Source organism: Pongo pygmaeus, chromosome 18 (genome assembly GCF_028885625.2).
Source record: "Pongo pygmaeus isolate AG05252 chromosome 18, NHGRI_mPonPyg2-v2.0_pri, whole genome shotgun sequence".
NCBI lineage: Eukaryota > Metazoa > Chordata > Mammalia > Primates > Hominidae > Pongo > Pongo pygmaeus.
Genome location: NC_072391.2, coordinates 12,617,586 through 12,644,431, shown reverse-complemented (window position 1 = coordinate 12,644,431; position 26,846 = coordinate 12,617,586). Strand labels below are relative to the sequence as shown.

General features: G+C 49.0%; 1 protein-coding gene across 16 annotated transcripts in view; it reads right to left on the bottom strand.

Moving 5' to 3' along the window:
- Positions 1-18,359, bottom strand: part of CIITA (class II major histocompatibility complex transactivator) — a 63,275-nt gene extending 44,916 nt beyond the window's left edge. For 12 of the 16 annotated variants that reach the window (XM_054453000.2, XM_054453002.2, XM_054452997.2 and 9 more), the window contains exon 1: positions 16,512-18,155. In XM_054453000.2, the coding sequence (XP_054308975.1) occupies positions 16,512-16,608 (97 nt within the window). In that variant the 5' untranslated portion in view covers positions 16,609-18,155. The other 4 variants (XM_054453005.2, XM_054453012.2, XM_054453006.2 and 1 more) reach the window with 1 other exon arrangement.
- Positions 18,360-26,846: the final 8,487 nt, after the last annotated feature.

Genomic DNA, 26,846 nt, shown 5'->3' with positions numbered 1-26,846 from the left:
CATTTAATCTTTAAACAATCCCAGATGTGGATACCTCAAATATCCTGACATGATCATTATACATTCTATGCATGTAATAAATATTCACATGTACCCCATAAATATGTATCATATCACGTATTAATAAAACAAAAGAAAACAAGAAAAACCAGATATATCCGCACAAAAACCTATACACAAATGTTCACAGAAGGGTAATTCAAAATAGCCAAAATATAAAAACAGCCCAAATATCCACCAAAAAATAAATGGATAAACAAAATGTAGCTATCTGTACAATAAAGTATTCCACCATTAAAGGGAGAAAGCACTGATACATGCTGGAACATGGATGAACCTTTAAAAAAATGCTAAGTGAAGAAGCCGGACACAAAGGGTCACATATTGTATGATTCTATTTATTTGAAATGGCCAAAACAGGCAAATCCATGGAGATGGAAAGTAGAAGGGGCGGGGCATGGTGGCTCATGCCTGAAATCCCAGCACTTTGGGAGGCTGAGACAGGAGAATTGCTTGACCCCAGGTGTTCAAGACCAGCCTGGGCAACATAGCAAAAGCCTATCTCTATTAATTTATTTTTAAGAAAGAAAGCGTATTAGTGGTTGCCTAGGGCTTGGCGGAGAGGGATTTTGGAAGGAAATGGGGAACAACTGCTGATAGGTCTGGAGTTTCTTTAGGGGGTGATGAAACGTGCTAAAATTGACTGTGGGGATGGGAGATGGTCACACAACTCTCTGAGTATTCCCAAAAGAACATTGAACTGTACTTTTTTTTTTTTTTAAGACGGAGTCTCTGTCACCCAGGCTGGAGTGCAGGGGCGCAATCTTGGCTCACTGCAACCTCTGCCTCCCAGGTTCAAGCCATTCTTCTGCCTCAGCCTCCTGAGCAGCTGGGATTACAGGCGCCCACCACCACACCCAGCTAATTTTTGCATTTTTAGTAGAGACAGCATTTCACCATTTTGGCCAGGCTGCTCTCAAACTCCTGACCTCAAGTGATCCGCCTGTCTCCTCGGCCTCCCAAAGTGCTGGGATTACAGACGTGAACTGTATTTTTTAAGTGGGCAAATTGTATATGTGAATTACATCTCAATAAAGCTGTTAAAACCTGGGAAGTAAGCATTATTGTCTCCACTGGCAGATGAAGAACTTCAGACCCAGAGAAGAAAAGCAGCTTCCTCAAGATCATGCAGCTCTTGCTGGGGAAAGCCTAGCTGAAGGCTCATGTGTGTGGCTCCAAGGCCCCTGCCAGGATCCGTGGTTCAGGTCCATGTTTCCATGGTATATTCATTTTCCAGGGCTGCTGAAACAAGGTACCAGCATCCAGGTAGCTCAGAACAACAGCACTTTTTCTCTCATGGTTCTGGAGGCCAGAAGTTGAAGTCAAGGTGTCAGCAGGGCCACCCTCCCTCTGGAGGCTCAAGGGGAGAACCCTTCCTTGCCTCCTCTAGCTGCTGGGAACTATTGGTGATCCTTGACTTGTGGTCTTGTGGCTGCATCACTCTAAACTCAGCTTTAGTGGCCACATCACCTACTCCTCATGTAGCAAGTCTCTTTCTCTTATAAAGACACTTGTCATTGGATTTAGGACCCACCTAGATAATCCAGGATGATGTCATTTCAAGATCTTTAATTCTTTTTTTTCCTTCTTTTGAGACAGAGGCTTGTTCTGTTGCCCAGACTGGAATGCAGTGGCGCTATATTGGCTCACTGCAACCTCCACCTCCCGGTTCAAGCGATTCTCCTGCCTCAGTCTCCTGATATCTGGGATTACAGGTGCTCACCACCATGACCAGCTAATTTTTGTATTTTTAGTAGAAATGGGGTTTTGCCATGTTGGCCACGCTGGTCTTGAACTCCTGACCTCAGGTGATCCTCCAATCTCAGCTTCCCAAAGTGCTGGGATTACAGGCATGAGCCACTGCACCCAGCCCCTTAACTTAATTCTATCTGCAAAGACCCTTTTCCCAAATAAAGTCACACTGACAGGTTCCAGGGATTTGATATGGACATATCTTTTGGGGGGCCACCTTTCAACCCATCACACATGACATGCAGATGAAGGCTGGAAAGAAACAGAGGGAGCTTCCTGGAGGAGGTAAGAGAAGAGCTGGCCCTGAAGCCGGAGGACAAGAGGGAGCCTCCTACTGCCCTATTCTGGGCCCAGAAGAGAATACACTGAAGGGTAAGCTCATGAGAAAAGACACACTCAACTTGCCACCCCATTCCAGAGACTCATTTTCTTTTTTTTTTTTCTTTTGAGACGGAGTCTTACTCTGTCGCCCAGGCTGGAGTGCAGTGGCGCAATCTTGGCTCACTGCAACCTCTGCCTCCCGGGTTCAAGCAATTCTCCTGCTTCAACCTCCCAAGTAGCTTGCTTTACAGGCACCCACCACCATGCCTGGCTAATTTTTTTATTTTTAGTAAAGATGAGGTTTCACCATGTTGGTCACGCTGGTTTCAAACTCCCGACCTCAGGTGATCCGCCCCCCTTGGCCTCCGAAAGTGCTGGGATTACAGGTGTGAGCCACCACACCCGGCCCAGAGACCCATTTTCTTTCACTCATCCACAGCTCTCACTGCCTGTGGAGAGGCTCAGCACAGACCCCTGGATGTCACAGAGAATGATCTTTCCAGTCCAAGCTGGGGCACTTGTTCATGACGGTTGAGTGGGGGCTGCAGGAACCCAAACATAACCGGCTTGCAGCGAGATCCCAGCCAACCATGACTAGAGGAAGCAGAACTGAAAGATGGGGCCACCACCCTTTTCCTGGAGCAGGGCCAAAGCTGGGAGATGGTTGGGGGTGGGACGCTCCACCTCTCCCAGCCCCTTGGTCAGGGACACAGGCACGAAATCTGTTCTCTCAGAGCAGTGAGAAAAGACACCTTTGCCCCAGCTCCTGCCTGCTGCCCGCCTCCCATTCCACCTACGCTCTTTATTGAGAACCTACATTGCAGCAATCTGTCTCCTCTTTGAGGCAGTGTGATCTCATGACAAGAGCTCCAGACTGACCCTAGTAACTCCATGAATGAGTTGTGTGACTTTGGACTTTGGACCTTATCTGTAAAAGCATTCCATATCTATAAAATATCTATAAGATAATTCCATATCTATAAAATAATAAGTTACCCAAACTCAGTTTTCTCAGAGGGCATTGGGTCTGCCAGGGACCTTCAAGCTTGACCTCTTTCCTTCACTCTGCAGAAGATAAGACTGAGACCCTGGGAAGGACATGACTTGCACAAGACCTCATAGCCTGTCGGTGGCTGCCCCTGCTCCTGCTCCCCCACTCCCCCTGCCAAGACTCCCAGGCTGGTGCTCTTTCCTCCCAATCAAAATGTTCCCAATGAAATGATCACCCTTGTCCTATCTGGGCCCAAGCATAGAGACACAGGTCATATCACAGATGGGGGATGGTGGGAGGGACTGCAGGGAGGAGCCTGGAGACATTTAGCCCACCCCCACTTATTGATGAGCTCTGCTTCAAACTCTGGATGACACTGCTGTGTGGTTAAGCACACAGTCAGAGAAATTGAGAAGGGAAAGAAGGCAAGTATCGTGAGCTTTGGGGTAAAATTTACCAACTTTGAGACTACCCCTACCAACCAACACACTGTAACCTGGGCAAGTTCATTTTTTAAACCACTTGGAGCCTCAGTTTCCATATCTATAAAATGTCAATAATAATTGGCAACTCATAAGGATTAGGGGAGTTAAGTCACATGGAGCCCTTAGAAATGGGACTGGCAATCAGTAAGTGCTGAATGAACAGAAGTTTAAGGCAGCACAACTTCTATATGGTGAGTATAATATGTGTGATGACCATCATTATTAGTTTGCTTCTTACCTCTGTGAGAGTGACAAAGGGACCCTTTCCCTTCCATTTCTTCTGAGGTCAAACTTTGTGAAGCCGAGCTTTCTGTTCTTTTGCATAAAGGGACCCTGCAGACTTCATAGGAACAAGAAAGGCCCCACAGGCCGGGCATGGTGGCTCACATCTGTAGAAATTCCAGCACTTTGGGAGTCAGAGGCAGGAGGATCACCTGAGTCCAGGAGTTTGAGACCAGCCTGGGCAACATGGTGAAGCCCTATCTCTACAAATAACACAAAACTTAGCTGGGCGTGATGACGTGTATCTGTAGACCCAGCTACTCAGGAGGCTGAGGTGGGAGGATCGCTTGAGCCTGGGGAGGTCAAGGCTGCAGTGAACTGAGATTGCACCATTGCACTCCAGCCTGGGTGATAGAGCCAGACTGTGTCTCAGAAAAAAAAAAAAAAAGGCCCCCACAGCCAGCAGGGCAGCTTGGATGGTCTGGCCACGCCCCCCATCACCACCACTGAGAAGTTGCCTGGGCAAAAAGTCACCAGAGGGCCTAAGATCTGCGTCACTGGCTCAACCTGGACAAGAAGAAACCCCCTCCCGGAAGCCCCCAATACACATTTCAGCGCCCCACTTCCTGCTTCCCTAAGACGGAAGCCTGCACCTTAAACACTTCCTCTTGGGTGATCAAGGATTTGCAGCTCACAATGGACTTCTGCCTCCATCCCCCGCACCATCTGAGTTCCCAAAAAGCTCTGGGGAGAAGGCAGGGTAGAGTGTTATGCCCATTTAAGCTTAGAGGAGGTTCACCCGCCTCAGTGAAATGGCTTATCCAAGGTCACGTGGTGTAGGAAATTGCATCTGAATTCTGGCTGTGATGCCTTAGCCAAGTCACTTGACCCTCTGAACATCAGTTTTCCCAACATTAGATCTGGAGAATGAAGATTGCCTTGCAGCCCACCACTTTGGGAGGCCGAGGCAGGCAGATCACTTGAGGTCAGGAGTTTGAGACCAGCCTGGGCAACGTGGTGAAATCCCATCTCTACTAAAAATACAAAATTAGCCAGGCATGGTGGTGTGCTTCTGTAATCCCAGCTACTTGGGAGGCTGAGGCAGGAGAATTGCTTGAACCTGGGAGGCGGAGGCTGCAGTGAACCAAGTCTGCGCCACTGCACTCCAGCCTGGGTGACAAAGTGAGATACCATCTCAAAAAAAAAAAAAAGATTGTTCTGCAGGATCATCAGAAAGCCAAGGGGAGTTCTGTGTGGGGTGCCAGCTATGTGGGAAGCCTACAGTCAAAGGCAGCCCATTACATTAGAGGGTGTCAAAGCTGAAACTCAGGCCCAAGACTCTAGGTTTCCCCACAACGCCACAGCTGCCTCCCAGTCACACCAAGATCTACTTGAATCTTGGCATGGGACCTTCCTCTATCCCCAGAGCCAAGTTTCCCATGTCTATAGATGCTTAGGAAGTGCTTCAAAGGCCCCTTCATTGGACTGTTTCTCCAACCCACATTGCCAGAGCGGGATGGAGGGAAAATATGGCCCTGATCATCCCATGGCAGGAGAGAGAGCCCTTCAGCTCTCCCTGAGGGCAGGGACCGCATCCCTCTAGCTCAACTCCTCCCAGCTCTCAGCATGTTTCTGCGCATGGCAGCCTCTCTTCATCTGTGGCAATGATACAGAACTACAATTCACAGTGCCCAGCAAGTGCCAGGTACCAAATGACATGACTCATAGGCATTACCCCATTTGGTCTAACTTACACATCAGCTATTTGTATTCCTGTTTTTCAGATGAAGAGACAGGCTCAGAGAGATTAGTGAGCTGAGATTTGAACCAAACTACCCATCTCCAAAGCCTCAGCCCACTCTACAGCCTTTTTGAACTGCTCTTGGCCCCCCACCACCCCGGCGAGGGAAGGCGTGGGTGGCAAGACAATTTCTCCTTTTGAGGAGCCATCTGAGGGCAGGGCAGAGGTGCGGTCTGTGTCTTTTTGGTAAATGGGCAGTATTTTTAGAAGGTCCTCTTTGAAACTGTGCTTCCCCCTGGGCCACCACCTTCCGCATCCAACTCGAGAAAATATTCTCGATCTTTTTGCCATCAAAAGTCCTTTTTGGGGTTCATTTTCGTCCCTTCACACTGCATGCAGGATTTGAAAGGCTAAGTGTAGACACTAAACAGGTGTCTGAAATAACAATTCATTTCTCTCTCCCCCAAGGGAAATCAAGTGTTGCCGGAATGTTCTAACTCAGACTTAAACTATCTGAAGATCAGTGCACGCATCTCTTCTGTGCACAGCATAACGTTCCATCTCAGCTGGTGGGAGATGAATGGGAGCTCAGATGGTGAGCTTTGGGGTGAAATTTCCCAACTTTGAGATTATCCCTACCTACCAACGCACTACAATCTGGGCAAGTTCATTTTTTAAACCACTTGGAGCCTCAGTTTCCTTATCTGTAAAGTGGGGAATAATAATAATTGGCAACTCATAGGATCAGGGGAGTTAAGTTGCATGGAGCCCTTAAAAAGGGGACTGGTGACCAGCAAGTGCTGAATGAACAGTAGCTTAAGGCAGCACATCTTCCTCATGGTGAGAACAATATGTGTGATGGCCATTTTTATTACTAGTTTGCTTCTTACTTCTGTGAGAGTGACCAGGGGAGATTTCTTTGTGTCTGGGGCTGTGCTAGATGCCTTGCATTTACTATTCTGTTTCAACTGTTAACGGCAACTCTGGGAGACTGGTGTTATTATAGCCATTTTACGGACGCAGGCGCTGAGATCATGTCCAGTTCGTTAGATGTTTTCTTCCCAGAGGAGGGGAGTCTATCTTTGAGGGTCTAAGGAGGCACTGCAAGGGAGAAAGAGGCTCTTTTGCTACCCCTAAAAGCTTCCAGCACTGCTCTGAACTGTGATTAAAGAGCATGAGAAGGAGGCCAGGGGTGGCGGCTCACGCCTATAATCCCAGCACTTTGAGAGGCCGAGGCTGGTGGATTACTTGAGGTCACGAGTTCAAGACCAGCCTGACCAACATGGTGAAACCCCGTCTCCACAAAAATACAAAAATTAGCTGGGCGTGGTGGTGGGTGCCTGTAATCTCAGCTACTTGGGAGGCTAAGCCAGGAAAATTGCTTGAACCTGGGATGCAGAGGTTACATTGAGCTGAGATCACGCCACTGCACTCCAGCCTGGGCGACAGAGCAAGACTCTGTCTCAGAGGAAAAAAAAAAAAAAGCATGAGAAGGAATACTTCCCTACTCTTGCCCACGAACTTCTCCTCCTGAGGAATAATGGGAAGACCTCTGAACTGTGTGCCTAGAGACATGGTTTGAGTTTCTGCTCTGCCTTTGATCCTGAGTACATTACCTTAGCCCTCTGAGCCTCCGTTTCAATGAGTGTTGGAGCCCCTTCAATAGAGTCTTTTTGAGATTCTGATTCCTCATTGCCTGGCAGTCTTCTCCTTTTCCTTTCCCCCAAGGCCCCCCAACACTAACCTGCTCCCCAACAGCATGACAAGCTGCTTCCGGGAGCCAAATGGTGTTGGGAAACCAGGGGCCTAGGAATCCCTATCTACAGCGACCAGACCCCAAACAGCTTCTTTGTGGGGGTAATAGCTCAAATGAGTTCCGCTTTTGCTCATGCACCCTGTAGTCCTCCAGATAAACTCTAAGAAAGGTCTCTCACTTTTCCCCTCTAAAGCTGTAAAACAATGATTTACAGAGCACCCCATAAGAAAGTCACCAAGCTCAGTTCCTTATGGGCCCCAAAGAGGTTTACCACACAGTCCCTGCCAAAGAGGCTTGCAATGTAGACCCAGATGATATTTTAGGAGAGTGACAAAACATAACAATAGCATAGTGGTTAAGGGTGCAGGCTCTGGGTTCAAATCTCAGTTCCCCACTTGCTGTGTGACCTTGCAAACGTTACTCAACCTCTCTGAGTCACAGAATCGACTGCATTTTGTTGGCACAGTGCTTACCTCACTGGGTTGTTGTGACTTGCCTAAAGTGACTTACCAACTAAGTGGTACTAAGGTGTAAACTCCAAAAATAAAACAGCAAGTTGCCACTTGATACTGTACAACTGGCAAAAGTTAGACATCTGGGAAATGCCAAGTGTTGGTTATGTGGGTTTGTGGGAATGTAGATGGATGGGGCCACTCTGGAGAACGACCTGGCATCATGTAGAATATCTAAGGATATGTAGATCCTACCACCTGGCAATTCAGCTCTTGGGTCTATATATCCCGAAGAAATGCTCCCACAACTCCCCAGGAGAAACCATCTGAGGATGGTTACTGCTGTGTTATTTGTGGTGACAGAGAGTTGGAGGTCACCTAGGTGTCCATCACTGGGGGTGTGGACAGGTGAAAAGTAACCACTGCACTCCATAGAGAACAATGTCCGTGATTAGAAGCAAAGACCAAATGCATCAGAAGCAAGGCAAGCAGATCCTAATAACATAGTACGGAATGCAAAAGTAAGAAACTGTGGCCGGGCGCGGTGACTCACACCTGTAATTCCAGCACTTTGGGAGGCCGAGGCGGGTGGATCACCTAAAGTCAGGAGTTTGAGACCAGCCTGGCTAAGATGGTAAAACCCCATCTCTACTAAAAATAGAAAAATCAGCCTGGGTGACAGAGTGAGACTCCATCTAAAAAAAAAAAAAAAAAAAAAAAAAAAAGGCAAAACATGTTTTATAAGAGCACATACAAACAGAAGGATACCCCTGAAACGCATTAGAATGGGCACCCAGTATGGGAAATAGGGACATTAATGAAGAGAAAACCCTCATGTGAACCAAAGATCATAGTGTACCATGACCTGGGCTGCCCTGGGCAGTTAATCGAAGGTTTAAAGGCCCAAGGGTTGAAAAGAAAAGAAACAAAGGAGGATTCATGGGGTGAGGTTAGTACCTCTGTGGCTCACCAATAGGGCCTGCACAGAGCCTGGTACCTACAGATGTTCACAAAGAAACAAACCTCTGCTCTTGCCAACCCGTAGGCTGTCTGGGGATGGCTTGATTTGTGCCCAAGAGCCCAGGGTCCTCGGGAAGAGATAAGAACATGCTGGACTTGGAGTAGAATGGGGGAGGAGCTGGATGTAGAGGAAGAAGCCCCTTGCTCTCCAGCCTGCTGTTTGCAAACCAAGTGTAGATATCCCAGGAGAATGAGACAGAGAGAGGACTTAGGAGAAACGACTGGTCTCACTCAAGACTTTCACTTCCTGGAGTGGCACGAGGAGGTCACAGGAGACGGAGAGGAAACTAAGGCATGTAGCAACACTGCAACGCTCAGGGGCTTATGGGCCTGGAAACAGTTGCAGGATCTGATCATTTGTCCTCAAGGCAGGGAGAATGGAAGACGTGTGTGCATGTGCGTGCATGCATGTGTATGCATGTATATGTGTGTATTGGGGGCAGGAGGTCAGATGAGCTTCATGTCAGGAGAGGTCTGGAAATATTGCTATTGGTTGGCTCTAAATCCCCTTTCTGACCTGCAAACTCCTCAGCTGTGCCACAGGGGCTTGGCTGCAAAATCAAAAGTTGAATCCAGTCGATAGGCCTATTTGTTTTGTTTCCCAAGCCAATATAACTATGTGTGTATGTGTGTGTGTAAATTACCATCACAATGTCTCTATATAGAGTACACAAAATTGTTACCAGAGGCCCCACTACTACCTATTGCCTTCTGCCTGGACACATTTTACATCATTATGGCCCCTTTGGTATTTGGATTTGCCATCCTTGGCTTGGAGGCCATGTAGGTCCCAAGATAATGGTTTGGGAGGGATGGGTGACTGGGGCAAGGAAAGGCAGGATTCAATTCTGTCCTGTCCTGCAATGGAATTGAGGTGCACATTACAGTCTTTTTCTACAGAGGGTCTTGGAGGGGACTGGCCCTGGGTACCCAAACAGGCCAGTTCCACACAGAGAAGGAGCAGGAAGCACTAAAGTTGCAGCATCTGGGGTGTTGGGTGCACTTTCCCAGCTCTGCTGCCAGCTCAGATGGAAAGGTGATTAAGAGGTAAGCTGTCTGAGATCACACCTGTAATCCCAGCACTTTGGGAGGCTGAGGAGGGAGGATGACTTGAGGCCAGGAGTTTGAGACCAGCCTGGGCAACATAGTGAAACCCCATCTCTTCAGAAATAAAAGATACAAAAATTAGCTGGGTGTGGTGGAGTGCCCTTGTAGTCTCGGCTACTTGGGAGGCTGAGGCAGGAGGATGGCTTGAGCTCAGGAGCTTGAGGCTGCAGTGAGCAATGACTGTACCACTGCACTCCAACCTGGGCAACAGAGTGAGACCTTGTCTCATAAATGAATGGATGAATGAATGAATGAAAGAATGGTAAGCTCTCTGGGAACTGCGGGGATGCAAAGAGCTGCTCCCTGCTGACACCTGCCTGCTGCTCCTTTTTGCCATCCCAATTCCAGCGCCCTTGAATGGATTTCCATTGCAGCTCCCTGCCCTTTGCGTTTGAACCAACCAGCCTCTGGCAAACAAAGTAACTTCAGAGCAGGAAAGTTGAAAACAAAGAAAAATTGGCTTCAATCCCTAGCCAAAGGGCTTCTCAGCAGTTGGAGGCAGGTTAAAGAAAGAAGGACCAGCTCAGTCATGGAAATGGCGGTGTTTACAATAGCCTGGTGGGATGCAATTGACCCAGGAGTCATGAGACCTGAGATCTGGGCACAGCTCTGCTTCTGAGAGGCTGTGTGACTTTGGGCAAGCCTGTTCCCCTCTCCGGTCCCCAGGGCCCTCATCTGTTAAATAAGAGGGTCACACAAGAGCAGTGGTTTTCAGATGAACTTTTACATGGATCCTAAATTCCTGAACAGGTGAAGAGAGAGCGCTGTGGTTAAACAGGATTGCCAGAGGCTCCATGACTCCCTATTGCCTTCTGCCCGGACACATTTCTCATCATTATGGCCTTTTTGGTTCTTGGGTTTGACATCTGTGGCTTAGAGGCCCTTTTCAGTTCCCTTCTAGCTCTGACTTCTGGAAAGATGATGGCTTGGAAGGGATGGGTTATTGGGGCAGGGAGAGGCAGGATTCAATTCTGTCCTTGAAACCTCTCTTGCCTAAAATAAGCTGTACAGAGTACAATTTAAAAACACAGCTCAGCCTGGGCGTGGTGGCTCATGCCTGTAATCCTAGGACTTTGGGATGCCGAGGTGGGTGGATCAGATCACTTGAGCCCAGGAGTTCCAGAGCAGCATGGTCATCCAGGCAAAACCCTGTCTCTACAAAAAATACAAAAATTAGCTGGCCGTGGTGGTGTCCATCTGTAGTCCCAGCTACTCAGAAGGCTGAGGTGGGACGATCACTTGAGCCTGGAGAGGTCGTCAAGGCTGCAGTGAGCTGTGGTTGTGCCACCGCACTCCAGCCTGGGTGACAGAGTGAGACCCTGTCTCAAAAATAAATAAATACATGAAAATAATTAAAAAAAATAGAACACAATTCCACCAAGTGAAAGAAGCCAATCTGAAGAGGCTACATACCGTATGACTCCAGCTATTTCTCTGAAAAAGGCAAAATGATGGAGATAAAAAGGTCGGGGGTTGCCCGGGGTTATGGGGGAGAGAGGGAGGGATGAATAGACAGAGCATGGGGACTTTTCAGGGAGTGAAATGAGTCTGTGTGATACTATAATGTCGTATACATTACTTAGTATATCTGTCCAAACCCACAGAATCTACAACACCAAGAGTAACCCTCATGTAAACAAACCATGGACCTTGGGTAATAATGATGCGTCAATGTAGGTTCATTGATTAGAACAAATGTATCAGTCTGGTGCTGAGTCTTCATCATGGGGGAGGCTATGCCTGTATAGGAGGACGGGGGTAGATGAGGGATGTGAAGGTCTAGCTTCCTTGCTGCCCCAGCTTGAGTGCTCCCTATGGGATTAGCTAAGACCTCTGTTGTGACTGCATTGCACCTCAACTCCTGCTGCTTCCCAACCCTGCTTTCTTCCCTTTTCCTTTGGGTGTTCCCTCCTGTGAATGTCCCCAGTAAACCTCCTATATGCAAATCTCCATCTCCTACTTGGCTTCTCAGACAATCTGACCTGAGACAACTCACTTCTATTTTTCCTCCAAGAGGGGCCTGGAAATCCTACAGAACCCCATAAAAGACACCACAGATGCCCCCTCTGAAAGTTCAGGCAAGCCATCTATCTTCTCTGGGTCCCGATTGAGGACACTGACCTCATAACAACTTGGAAAATCTTAAAACTCAAATGAGCCATCATCTCCAGCTTGTGCATTTGCCAGTAAAGGGTAAAGTTATTGTCGGTGAGGGGCCTGGTGGTCCCAGGATGACAATGAAGATGAGCTGTATGAGCTGCAGCCAGGAGACCTTCAGTCTCTGTCCAGAATGCAGGGTTGGGATAAGAGTTCCCTTCCCCGCTTGCCTGGTCTGTCCCAGCTCCAGATAGCCTCCCCTCTGCGTGCCACTCCTAACTGCAGTCAATGACCTGGAAAGGAGTCCAACGAGTTTTTCCTGGAAGGGAACCTGACCCTGGTGCTGGGGTAGGGGGTGGAGTGATGAGGATCTTGTGACTGCAGTTAGCAAAGCCAGGCCCCACACTCCAGTCCTGACCCATCCGGCTCTACTTAACACAGTCCCCTCCCCCCAGCACTCTGCTGGGTGCTGGAGACCCCAGGATGAACCATGAGCCAGTCCTGCTTGCTGAGATCTGACTACGGAGTCCAGCCATTGGCAGGCTTGGCTGTGAGTAAGAATTACCTGGGAAGGGTGTTAAAAACACAGCATCCTGGGCCTCACCCCCAGTGGCTTTATTCAGGGAGTCTGCAGCCGGGCCCAGGAATCTGTATTTTCTTTCATTTTTTTTAGATGGAGTTTCACTCTTGTTACCCAGGCTGCAGTGCAATGGCATGATCTCGGCTCACCGCAATCTCCGCCTCCCGGGTTCAGGCGATTCTCCTGCCCCAGCCTCCCGAGTAGCTGGGATTACAGGCATGCACCACCACACCCGGCTAATTTTCTATTTTTAGGAGAGACGGGGTTTTACCATGTTGCCCAGGCTGGTCTTGATCTCCTGACCCCAGGTGATCCGCCGACCTCAGCCTCCCAAAGTGCTGGGGTTACAGGTATGAGCCACTATGCCCGGCCTGGAATCTGTATTTTCAAAAATTTATTTTTATTAATGTATGTATTTTTTTTCCTAAAAAAAGATCTTGCTCTGTTGCCCAGGCTGGTCTCAAGCCATCATCCTGCCTTGACCTCCCAAGGTGCTGGAATTACAGGCATGAGCCACTGCACCAGACCCCTTTCTTAATTCTTATATCTTTCCTTCCTGAAGTCTCTCAGCTGCCCTCTGCTGCCATGCCCTTGGTCTAGCAGTCACCAGACCCTCAGCCTAGATTTTACAACAGCTTCCAGGTCTTTCTTCTCATCCAGTTTCCCAAACTGCAGGCATTCGTCTTCCATCTTTACAATTTTTGGGGTCATATTGACATATCACCTGTTCTACAATTTACCTTAGTATTTGTCTTAAATTAACTTTTTAAAGAAACTTAAATAGACCGATGTTAAAAGAAAGCTTTCTAGAGTTGCAAGCAGGGAGTAAGACAGACATTTGACCACCCATGTACCTAGCAACATTATTCACAATAGCCAAGAGGTAGGAACAACCCAAGTGTCTATCAGCAAATGAATGGATGAACAAAATATGGGATATCCACATATTAGAATACTATTCCGCCATAGAAAGGAATTACACATGGCACGACATGGATGAACCTGGAAGACATTATGCTAAGTGAAAGAAGCCAGGCACAAAAAGACAAATACCATGTAATTCTATTTATAGGCAGTGTCTAGAGTAGCCCAAAACATAGAGACAGGAAGTCGGAGTTACCACGAGCTGGGTGGAAGGGGCAGTGGGGAGTTATTGCTTATTGGGTAGAGTTTCAGTTTGGGAGGATGAAAAAGTTCTGGAGATGGATGGTAGCGGGGGTTGCACAATAGTTTGAAATATTTAATGCCACTGAATTGTACATTTGAAAGTGGTTAAAATGGTAAATTTTATGTTATATGTATTTTACCATGATTTTACAAAAAGAAAACTTTTTTCCGTGTATAAATGGAAAAGCAAAACCAAACCAACAGTATCACTTGTGGTTGAAAAAGAAACAATGTTACTAAAATAATGTCAGCTTCTCTACCACTTTGTTAAAAAGAAATCTTAGCAAGCATTAGGGCACTGTCAAACATCAGAGAAAATCAGAGACTTTGTCCTTGATGTCAGAAGGATTGAAGGAATCTGAAAAGTATCTATGTCCTTCCTATGAGAATCGGTGGTAACTAATGCCCCTTTCTGAACTGTCTATTGACTGTGTGTGTCTTGGTCTTTGGAAACCTCCCATCTGCCTATGCTTTCCTCTCTGACTTTTTTCTCTCTCTCTCTCTTTTTTTTTTTCCTGAGACAGTCTTGCTCTGTTGCCCAGGCTGGAGCGCAGTGGTGCAATCTCGGCTCTTGGGTAACCTCCACCTCTCAGGTAACCTCCGCCTCTTGGGTTCAAGTGATTCTCGTGCCTCAGCCGCCCAAGTAGTTGAGATTACAGGTGTGCACCACCATGCCCGGCTAAAACACAAAAAAGTGTTTTACTAGAGATGGGGTTTCTCCATGTTGCCCAGGCTGGTCTTGAACTCCTGGCCTCAAGCAATCCATCCACCTCGGCCTCCCAAAGTGCTGGGATTACAGGTGTGAACCACTGTGCCCGGCCCCTCTTTGATCTTTCTAAACAATCCCTTTAGGATCTATAATAATTATTCCCAATGTGTGAATATTATTTGGTGGTTTTCTAAAGTGCTTTTTCTGTACACGTCAGACATCATCAAGCAAGCTCTCATGTTTTATCCATTTTACAGATGAACCTCAGAGAGAGGAAATCACTTGTCAGTGTGACTCAAGGCAAATCTGAGGCTAAGTTCAGAAGCTTCCTACCTCCCTCCAGCCACTTCCCTGATTGCCTAGAACTGATTCAGAGTTTCCTTGGGTTAATTTTCTGATTCTGCTCTTCTCAAGGTATCTGAAGCTAGGAAATGAAACCAAGCCCCAGCCATCAGACAGACTGGGTATCAACAGGTTTCTCTCTGACTGCCTGGGACCTGCCCTGCATTTGTGGAGGTTCACATCTGCTTGCTGCACTGGACTGGGCTCTCAGTAGACCAGGGTTCAAATCCTGCCTCTGCAAACTGCTTGATATGTGGCGTTAAGCAAAACAAAACAAAACACCTCCTGGTACTCCTTTTCTGATAGAGGTTTTGTAACAGGGAGAGAGTAAAGAGATGAGACCACATCAGCGCCTCCCAGTGTCTCTGCCTTCGGGGTCTTTTGCACCACAAACGAACATTGGAGTCACCTGGGATAGATGGTTTAACCCGCAGGGTCTCAGCCTCACCCCAGGCCTAGCCAACGGGACCTGGGGGTGAGCCCGGGAACCTGCATCCTGAACAGGTTGATCATCTCAGGTGATGTTCATGTGTGGGGAGCCTGGGATTCCCCGCTCAGTCATCTCCGAAGACCCTGCCTCCAGACGTTCTGAGATTGTTGGAGACCAGGTCATCACCTAAGGGAGCCGGGGGTTTGTAAGGTGATCATTTGTTGGAGTCAAGTTCCTTTGGCTCCTCTTTCTCCAAGAGGAAGAGTACCTGTTTCCTTAATCTCACTCCGGAGAAGTATTTATTTATTTTTTCTTTGGAGTGGAGAGCAGAAACGGAAGACTTCCTGCCAAAGTTAGAAACTCCAGGCTGCGACTGGGGAGAGAGCCATGCCTTGAACTTCTAGGCTTTTGCCACCTCTCCTGTGCCACCTAGGGTGGAGAGGGGCGTGGGACTGAGGAGGACCGCGGCTTTCAAGAGTTCCAGACTAAGCTAAGCGTGGTGGCTCCGATTCCGGCTTTCCTGGACCCCAGGGAGACCCAATCTCCCACTCCCATTCCGGCATTCGCACGCTGGCTTTCCGGGGCCCTTTAGCCTCTCTCCTTAGAGGGTGTGACTTAGGGCCCCAAAGCGAGATAGAGAAGTGAGAGATCAAGAAATCAGTTCAGTCCGGGGGACCCCTCTCCCACCCCTCCCAACAACACACACCTTCGCCAAGATGTTCAATGAGAGTTGAGGACTTCTCCCATCCTGTGGTTAAAGGTTTGGCTCCCTACTGCCTCCCTGCGCAGGGCCCCCGCCTGGAGAGCCCAATACCCAAGATTCCAGAGTTAGAGAAGGAATATGACCCAACAGGGAAACCGAAGCTCAGAGAACGGCGGCCCTGGTCAAAGGTCTGGCGTACAAGAAGGGCGCGCACCTCTGCAGGATACCGGGCGCGCGGAGTCGGCCAAGGGTGGCCGGGGGCGTGTGTCTGCTCCGCGCTCCCCGTCTGCGCTCCGGCTTCTCTGCAGAAGCTGCCGCCAGGCTTTCCTGCCACCCGCCCACGGCCCGGGAGCTCTGGGCACAGCAAGCCAAGCTCCGGGTTCCCCGGCTCCCGGTTCCCGCGCAGAGTCGTTCCAGGGATGCTGGCAACGAGGTGTTTCCCGGGCCTACATTTTTCATATTCCATCCCCCCTCTTCCCAGACTTGCTGTGTGAACTTGAGCAAGTAGCTGACAGTCTCGGAGCCTCGATTCTCAGCCCGGCCTTAGGGGCTACAGAGGAGACTTTGGTCACCTACCGCTGTTCCCCCGGCTCCCGCGCGCGCTGCTGGTGGCCTCTCCCTCCCGCCAGCTCTGGGGCCGCGGCAAGTCTGTGGCAGCTCGTCCCCTGGTCATCCTACCTCCCCGCCTCCCCGCAGTTCTTTTTCCCTTTCACTTTCTTTCTGCAGCACCGGGCTCGGGCCGGGCTGTGGAGCAACCAGGCACCTACTGTGGCCACCACGTGCTTTATCAGAAGTGGCATCCCAACTGCCTGAGCCATCCAAGAGGTCCCTGCCTCCAGTCAGCTCCTCACAGTGGCCAGCCCCACTTAGGGGAGAGTCCCAGGCCCGGGCCAGGAGCCAGGAGCTAGGGAGCCACTTGGGCAAGTGATCTGCAAGTCCTGGGTTGCAGGGAGCTTGTCCCCACCCCTGGGTGGGTCTGTGTTTCTCTCCAACTCAGTCCAACCGTGAAAGTGGCAAACCACCTCCCAGGGCACATGGCCCCTGAGATGAGCTAACTGAGCTATTCACTCCTCTGATGCTGGCCCTAGGGAGGAAGAGAAAATCCCTCAGGTATCTTCCATGGATGGAAAACCTGTGTTCCCATGGCCACACCCCTAGCTGTGGCAAGAGCCCTGCCCGTCCTTTTCAGAGGTCTTGGATTCCTGCTGGGTCCTCCGGGGCATGAGACCTTGAGGTGGTCACTTTCCCTTTTCAGGCCTGAATTTCCTCATCTGGAATTGAGGGAGGGGGCAAAGTCACCTCTGACTTGTCCCCCTCAAACACTTTCCTGTAGCAACTTACAGCTGCACCCAACCACATCGGCAGACCTGTCATCGGTCTCTGGGTTCAGAGCAAACCATACATTTCAGGGGAGTCTGAGAAAAGGGGTACCACCCCTTTAACCATCCAACAACAGCAATGCCAATAAAATTGAGCTCCTATGATGATATCCAATTCCTACAAAATACTGGACACTGTGCTAAGTCCCTCATCATTACCCTTTCATACAGGCTTTCCCACAGGTCCATTGTACACTCTAGGAAAAGTGACTCGAGAATGTAAACAACTTCTTCAGGGGCACACCCTTCCCAGCCAACGGTGTAGCTGCCATGCTGCCTTCAGAGCTGGTGCCAGGTGTCTGCGCTGTGCTCTTCCCACCATCTGTCCCCCTGTCCCCTGCCCCTTTTCAAACAACACCATTTGGAAACTGGGGGGAGGGCAGCATCTGCCAGCTCTCCCCAGCTGCCGAGGGCTCGACAGCTACACCTCAAGGCTGACTCCAATTTTGGTTTCCCTGCTTCTCTGGGGATGGAGTAGAGTCTGGCAGAGGTCCCGTCCTGCAGAGGCACCCCTCAGTATTTACCCAAAGGGAGGCGAGAGGACCTTGCTGTGGGCCAAGCGAGGCCTGCATGCTGAGAGTTAATGACACACTGCCCAAAAGTCTGACTTCTAGAACCTTCCGGTGCTGGTACAGGGTTCACACTCCAGACACCTGGCTGACCTGAAGCTTCCGTCCGGTGGAAGGAAACAGACAACTCTTTCACATCTTCCAATGGCCTGCCCCGGCAGGACACAGACTCTTGTTCCCATCCTCACCCCCATCCCTAATTCAGAATGGTTTCTCTGTTTATCTGGAATGGCAGGACCAGCTGAGACCGCACTCTAAATTAAGATGCTTTCCCGGCCCTTTTACCTTGGGGCTCTGACAGGTAGGACCCAGCAGGGCGTGGAGCCAGGCAACGCATGGTGTAGGAATCCCAGCCAGGCAACAGCTCCCGGAGTCTGGTAGCCCCTCCTCGTGCCCTCAGCTTCCCCAAGGATGCCTTCGGATGCCCAGCTCAGAAGCACACAGCCTCATCACTAGCCTCATCACTAACTAGTCACCAGTCGGGAGCCCGCCAAGCTAAGCCAACACGCAAAGAAACAAGTGAGGGACCATCAAAAAACTCTCCCTGCAAGGTGGCCCCAAGCGGTCAGATTTCTGTTTCTGAACACCCTGTAATTTTCCCACACTCCCTTAAGCCCTCCCCACACCTCTGAAATTAATTTCAGTTCCTTACTGTGGATTGAATTTGGTGAAGACAGAAAGTTGCACAGAAAGTCTGTTGGGGGAACCTTCAACACTCTGACATTCAGAAATGATGATCACAATGGAACCGCACTGGTGCCAGCTGCCAATATCTGCCACCTTCTGCAGGATGGGGCCAGTATCGTAGCCCCCCCCAAATGCCTCAAGACAAGCTGAGAGCCTCTGCTGGGGACTTCTTAGATGCTGCTCCCCTCTACCATGCTCACCCCCCACACCAAATTGCCCTGAACTTCCCTGGAGATCATAAGTGGCCCACCTGTCATTTTCATCCCAAGACATTGGACTAAAACATAAACTATACCTAAAAGAGTGTTAACCCAAATATGGTACCCTTGTAGTCAGATGGTTTGGGATGACTCGCCAGTGTGATGCTAAATAATACTGACTCCCACAGGGAGAAAGTTAGTGTCTTTTCCAGTCTCTGCCCATCCTCCTGATGGCATCAAGGACGAAGTCTCAGCTTGGTGAGAACATGTCTTTAACACCTCTTCTAATATATGATCACTCCATTTTCTAGAAAGCAGCTCTCTAGCCTCAGAGCCTTCTACAGTCAACAGTATCTTGCTAAAATCTAACATCACTTTGCTTTCTTGTTAAATGGTTACCTCCTCTTTTTGCCATTTTTTTCCCTTTATAATGGGACGTAAAGTTTTATTTGAATATAAAGTAGATGGCTGGGCCAGGTGGCTCGTGCCTGTAATTCCAACATTTCGGGAGGCCAAAGCAGGAGGATTGCTTGAAGCCAGGAGTTGGAGGCCAGCCTGGGCAACATAGTGACACCCTATGTCTACAAATTGTTGGGGGTTTTTTTGTTTGTTTTTGTTTTTTTTTAGACGGAGTTTCACTCTTATTGCCAGGCTAGAGTACAATGGCATGATCTTGGCTCACTGCAACCTCCACCTCCCGGGTTCCAGGTTCAACTGATTCTCCTGCCTCAGCCTCCCGAGTAGCTGGGATTACAGGCACCCGCCACTATGTCCAGCTAATTTTTCTTTTCTTTTCTTTTTTTTTTTTTTTTTTTTTTGAGATGGAGTCTCGCTCTTTCACCCAGGCCGGACTGCAGTGGCACTATCTTGGCTCACTGCAAGCTCTGCCTCCTGGGTTCACGCCATTCTCCTACATCCAGCTAATTTTTCTACAAGCGATTTTTAAAAAATTAGCCAGGTATGATGGTGCACACCTATAGTCCCAGCTACTCTGGAGGCTGAGGTGGGAGGATCGAGTGTGCCCAGGAGTTGGAGGCTGCAGTGAGCTATGATCATGACACACACTCCAGCCTGAGCAACAGAGTGAGATCCTGCCTCTCCTAAAGAAAAAGAAAAGAAAGATGAGTAAAAAAGGTGAGTGGTTAAAAAAAACCCTGTCATAAATAATAGTAAAGTGTTTGTAGAAAACACAAAAATGAGGAAGGTGGTACTGAAATGAAGGTTTGGAAACATGACTTGTGTGCCTCATGCATTTTTTCTGAAAGAGCACTGGACACGGAACTTACTAGCAGGTGTGTGACCTTGGCCTCTTTACTTCCTCTCTGTGGTCCTCAGTTTCCCCATGTGTGAAATGAGGATGATGCCCTTCTTTGTAAGGCGATTACTTTGAAGCCTTCACTGTTTTCAGAAGTCCTCAGGTGAGGAGTTGGGTAGAAATTGACAAATAAGAAATGCTGAGTCAATTTGAAACAGCCTTGCTTAGTGGGGCTAACAAACGGACATGGTGAATGTCAGAAATTCTAAGAAGGGCCAGGCACAGTGACTCATGCCTGTAATCCTAGTACTTTGGGAGGCTGAGGTGGGCAGATCATTTGAGGTCAGGAGTTGAAGACCAGCCTGGCCAACATGGCAAAATCCTGTCTCTACTAAAAATACAAAAATTAGCCTGGGCGTGATGGTGCGTATGCTACTCGGGAGGCTGAGGGACGAGAATCACATGAACCGGGGAGGTAGAGGTTGCAGTGAGCTTGGATCGTGCCACTGCACTCAAGCCTGGGTGACAGAGCGAGACTCAGTCTCAAAAAAAAGAAAAAAAAAAAAAGAAAGAAATTCTAAGAAGTCTCATTATCCTATGACCTGGTGCCACGGGAGAGGCGCCTCTGACTGCTCAGCTGTCTCGAGGTCCCATATGGGGGTCCCTTTAGGTTCTCAGAGACAGCTGGTTCTGATGTCCCCCCATCCCACCCTCAGACCGATGGCCAAGGCAGCTTTGGAACTTAGAATGGGCCAGTCAGGACTACCATCTCTCACCTGGATGGCCGCAGCTGCCTGGTACATCTTCCCTGTACTAGAGGTTCGTTTCAGTACCACCTTCCTCATCTACATCTTCCCTGACTCCTCCAGACCCAGGTCTTGTCCACAAGACCTGAACCTGACCATGCCTGTGTCGGTGCAGGTCTCTGAGCAGAGCAAGTGACACCCGTCAACCTGTGTGTTTGACTGATGGCAGAGGATGCACTTTGGCACCCGAAGGCACCAGGGTAGAGAGGCTACAGATGAGTGGCAGTGGTACCCAGCCAGGAGCTGAGGTGCACCTGAATTTCAGCAGTGGCAGGTGAGGGTGTGGGGATGGAGAGGGAGGGGGCAGGATGTCTCAGAGGCAGAATGACAACCTCTGGCACTGAGTGAATGGGGGCAAAGAGCAGGAGGAGGAGTGAAGCCCATCACAGGCTTCCTCTCTGTTGAAACACCTGCATCCTTGTTCCTGCCTCTTAAAGACTCCTGCAGGCCGGGCGCGGTGGCTCACGTCTGTAATCTCAGCACTTTAGGAGACTGAGGCAGGCGGATCACCTGAGGTCAGGAATTCGAAACCAGCCTGGCCAACATGGTGAAACCCTGTCTGTACTAAAAATAAAAAAATTATCCAGGTGTGGTGGTGCATGCCTGTAATCCCAGTTACTCGGGAGGCTGAGGCAGGAGAATTGCTTGAACCCGGGAGGTGGAGGTTGCAGTGAGCCGAGATCACACCACTGCACTCCAGCCTGGGCGACAGAGTGAGACTCCATCTCAAAAAATCAAAATCAAAAACAAAACAAAACAAAACAAAAAAAACACAACAACAGCAACAACAAAAAACTCTTGCAGAGGTGATGAGGATTCCCCGAGCCCAGGTCTGCTTGGGACAAAGTCAGTTCTCTCCTGAGACGGGACTCCTGTCAGGAGAGGTGCTGCCGAAGCCGGTCTTGCCCTAGGGATCTGAATTTATTTTTCTCGAGTCAGAAACTAGCATGCCAGCAACCACCAGCACCCAGCAGAACCATCATTAAGGTTGCCATGCTGGGGTCCCCTGGCAAGTCCCAGGGAGAGATGGGGAGGAACTTGGTCTTCCAACTAAAGAACAGTTGTTCTGGAAAAATTGCCGGTCCTTGCTGCAGTCTCCCAAAAGAGATTCCACCCAGTCCTACCTTTGCACCTTTGTTCCCTGCAAGCCAAGGGAGACTGCTGGGAGCTTGCTCCCTCCCGGTGCTGCTCTCCTGCCTTCTCCCTTTTGGTCTATATTTTAGCCACCCTGCAAAGCTCGAGTTCCCACCTTCATCACGCTTCCAGCTAACTATAATTTTCTTGCTTTGCTGTGTTTTACAAAACTTGCTGCAACATTATTTAGCAATAAAACTTCAACTTTCATGTTCATAAGCCTCATCCCTGCTACCTCTGATTAGATCATAAATCTGTTAATGTCTAGGATCAGGTCTTTAATTTTCTACACTCACCCCAATACCTACACAGAACTGAGCATTTGAAAGACACATTATCAGGCCAGGTGCAGTGGCACATTGCACTTTGGGAGGCTAAGGCAGGCATGTCGCTTGAGCCAAGAAGTTTGAGACCAGCTATGGGCAACACAGCGAGACCTTATCTCTACAACAAATAAAAAAATTAGCCGAGCATAGTGGTGCATGCCTGTGGTCCCAGCTACTTGGGAGGCTGAGATGGGAGGATGGCTTGAGCCCAGGAGATTGAGGCTGTAGTGAGCTGTGATTGCACCACTGCGCTCCAGCCTTGGCAACAGAGCAAGACCCTGTCTCAAAAAATAAAATAAAATAATAAAATAAAAGATACACTATTCCAAGACCATTTGAAGGAATGAATGGGGTTTTAGATTTGAATAATCAAGGCAGCCTCCAGTTCCAAATGGATGAGGATTCCTCCTCTACTAGGTTAAAAGTGCTTCTTCATCTCATGCTTTTTGGTGAAAGAGCACTGGATGGGGAGTCCACCATAATTTCTAGCAGGTGCTAAATAAATGATTCAGGAGAAGGAAAGAAAGGAGGCAAGAAGGGGAGGCAAGAAAGAGATCGGTGAATAGGGCGATAGGTGAGTAGAATACAACTGCTATGTATCCAAATTAGGGAGGGCCATGGGAGGGTTTATGAGAACCTGGACCTACTGATGGATTGTTGTATAGGGGGCTTAGTTGGTAGGAACGCAGGGAAATACTTTGACATGTAAATATATGGGTGATTAGGTAGGTAGAGAAATTGATTAACTGATAAGTAGACATGAGTCAATAAGTGTATAAGTATGTAGATAGTAGATATAAATAGATAAATTGAGAAGTAGATTACCACCATAAGACAGGGTGAGAGGCTGGGCACGGTGGCTCATGCCTATAATCCCAGCATTTTGGTAAGCTGAGATGGGTGGATTGCTTGAGGTCAGGAATTTGAGACCAGCCTGGCCAACATGATGAAACCCTGTCTCTACTAAAAATATAAAAATTAGCTCGGCATGGTGGCAGTCGCCTATAATCCTAGCTACTCGGGGGGCTGAGGCAGGAGAATTTCTTGAATCTGGGAGGCAGAGGTTACAATGAGCTGAGATCACGCCACTGCATTCCAGCCTGGGCTACAAAACAAGACTGTGTTCTCCCTCACAAAAAAAATTAAATTAAAAAAAAAGACAGGGTGAGAATAATGATAACAATAATAATAAAAAGAAGTAGATATAGGAAGGTAGGTAGACAGATCAGGAAAGTTGGAGGGCAGGCAGGTAGGTGGATGGGAAACTAGACAGTAAGGAACGCAGGTGAACCGCTCAAGGTCATAGCAACAGAGAACAGATACCGTGCCTGGGTGGAGAAGTGCCAAGCTTGGAGGCAAGCTGCGTTTGGAACAGGCTGGCCTGGGAAAACCCATGGGGAAATGCCAGCTTCCGGGTGCAGGTGTGTCTCCTTCTGTGGTTCCTGGGGGAGAGGGCCAGAGAAGCAGTCCAAGATGAAAGGCACGAGAGTCTTCCTCGCCAACACATCCCCCTCCCTGAGGCAAAGGACACTCCCAAGATCAGAACAGGGGCTGGTTCTCAGGAAAGGAAGCCCGGAAGGTGGGAGGGCACAGCCTCTCTCCTCTCTGGTGTGTCACAGCTCTGGTTTCTCACATCCTAAGGGCCAGATGGGGAAGGAAGCTGGAGGAAGGGAGCTTAGCGATCTCTGGGGAGTTCCTCCCTTTCCAATAAATCAGGCGACTTCCCAGAGGGAGCCTTTGTTCTATCATTCTTAGAACTGAGACCTCATGGGCAAAAATATCACACAATGAAATCAGAACAACAAAAACAACTAACAAAGTAGAGTCAAAGGAACTAATAAAATGTAAGACCCTGGCAGGGGTGCCCTACAGCCTCTGAGAAAGTGTGCAAAATGGGCCCCTTTGTGCCTCGCTTTCCATGGTCAAACCCAAGGCCGGCTGAGGCTGCCCCCACTTAGAGTCATCTTTCCTCCATTCACGTTGGGCTTGTGGTTGCCTCAGACGCCAGCCTCAGGGCTGAGTCAGAACCAGCTTCCTCTTGCAGGGAGTGTATGGGGCTTACACTGAATGATGTCCCTGAGCCCTTAGATCAGTGACTCTGAATGCTATTATCATCTCCACTTTATAGATGGGGAAACTGAGGCGGGGTGCCCGGGAAGTGCTCAAAGTCATATCTCTTGGAATTGGGAAGGCAGGACAGGCACTCAGGTTGTCTGAGGACATGCCCCATGTGCCAGTTCAACTCGAGGGCAGGGGCCACATTGATTTGTTTCTCAAGTATGCACAGTACCCAAGCACTCAGCACTGCGTTTTGCATAGAGTAGGTGTCTAGATATTGTCTGGGGCCCCCAGACTGCAGTAATTATTTTTCTTGATGCCTCAAACCCCTGGTTTATCTTCTTCCTGTTCAATTCTCCTTGCTGTTATCCTCAGAGTGGTCTGATATTTATACAGTGCCACCTAATGCCAAGCACTGCCTTGGAAGGTTTCTACCTACCATCTCATTTAACCCTCACTAGAGCCCTGGGAGATTCGTATCATTGCTCCCATTTCAGAGATGAAGAAACTGAGATTCCGAGTGGTCTAGTCATGTGGCCAAGGTCACATGGTACGTAAGGAGCGGAACATGGCCTCAGACCCAGAGCTGTCCAGCCTCCAGCCTGGTTCTTTTTCCATCATCACCCATCCTAGCTCTGCCTTCTTTGGCTTCTGATAGATGTTATTCAGATGTCGTGACCCACTGTTGACCAGGGACTGCCTAAATCTTTGCTTTAACTTCCCACTGAGGCACCTGAGTTCCTGCAGGGCAAGGACGTTGACTCTTGGGACTCACTGGAGCTTTCCTGGGGCTGGATGCACACATGTTGCTCAGTGTAGCACAGAGCGAAACCCCTAAGCTCCCATCTCCAGAACTGGGCTTTCTGCACAATTGCACCTAAGGCACTGCAATATCTGAAGGGGCCTTCTGAATCATCAGGCTGGTTTCAGTTTGAAGCTTGCCAGCCTATTTGGGGTAGATTTACGGTAGCCCCTTGGGTTGTTTAGAAGAGGAAGCTAAAGCAGTACTTTTTTTTTTTGCAGAAAGTACTGCAATTGGCCAGGACTCATGAGACCCCATAGTCTGCCTCCTCAGGTCATGACCAGAGGCAGATCACTTAACTTCTCTGTGCCTCAGTTTACTCATTGGTAAAGTAGGAATAATGGTATTACATGAACTATCCATTCACCCATCTACCCACTCATCAACCCATCCATCCACTGAACATTCAACAAATATATATTGCATACCTACCCTGTGCTCAGGCCCTGTGCTAGGTATTTGGGACATATTGTGATCAAAACATAGATCCCTGTCCATGTGGAGCTTATTTTCCAGTGGGAGGGTCAAACAACAAACAGCACACACACAATACAAAAGTAAGATATACAGAAGGTGGGGGGCCAGGCGCAGTGGCTCACGCCTGTAATCCCAGTACTTTGTGGGGTGGGCAGATCACTTGAGGTCAGGAGTTCAAGACCAGCCTGGCCAACATGGTGAAACCCTGTCTCTAAAAATACAAAAATTAGCCAGGCGTAGTGGCACACACCTGTAATTCCAGCTATTTGGGAGGCTGAGGCATGAGAACTACTTGAACCCGGGAGACGGAAGTTGCAGTGAGCTGAGATCTCACCACTGCACTCCAGCCTGGGTGATAGAGCAAGACTCTATCAAAAAAAAAAAAAAAAAGTGGGGAAAAATCAATCTGGGGAGGGGGCTCAGAGTGTGCAGGGAGGAGTTGCAATTCTAAATGGCTTGGTCAGGGCAGGCCTCATTGATAAGGTGCAAAGAGTAGAAGGAATTTAGGAGGTTGACCAAGAGAATGCTTAGAGAAGAGTGCTCCAGGCAGAGGAGAACGGCATGTGCAAAGGTTCTGAGGCAGACAGTGTGCTGAGCGTGTCTGAGGAACAGGGAGGGTGCCAACATGGCTGGAGTAGATGAACAAGGCAGACAGGAGTAGGGGATGAGAGCAGGGAGGTGATGAGGTGGGAAAGGCCTTGTGGTCCATTGTCCAGATTTAGCTTTTTCTCTGAGTGACGTGGGAGCCAGTGCAGCGTTTAGCACAGCAGAGGGCCAAGGTCATTATAGAGTGGTTGAGAGGGAGGGTCACAAAAACCCCATATGCATCCATGTGAACCCCCACTGAAATGAAAGTCAGTGCCCTTTGTTTACAAACCACGCAATTCTCTTGCCCTGTCCTCTTTCTTCCCCTCTGAGAGCTGCCCAGCAGCAGCACACCTGCCCACTGTCGCAGGTCAAGCCTGGAGGCCCTGGAGGGAAGCTGGCTGGAGGGCAGAAAGAGAAAGCAGGAAAAGAGCGATTTGCCCTGCACCGCTCCCAGCTCCCTGAAGACCACACTGGGCCCCGAGTGCAGTTCCGCTTTCTGGAGTCACATGGGATCAGAAATAAATATATTACCTCCCGAGGGAGGAAACAGTTAAATAACAGGAACCAGCACTCTCGGAAAGAGGGGGTGGGAGGGGCTGAAGTGTCCGGCAGTGAAGGCACATGTGGCTG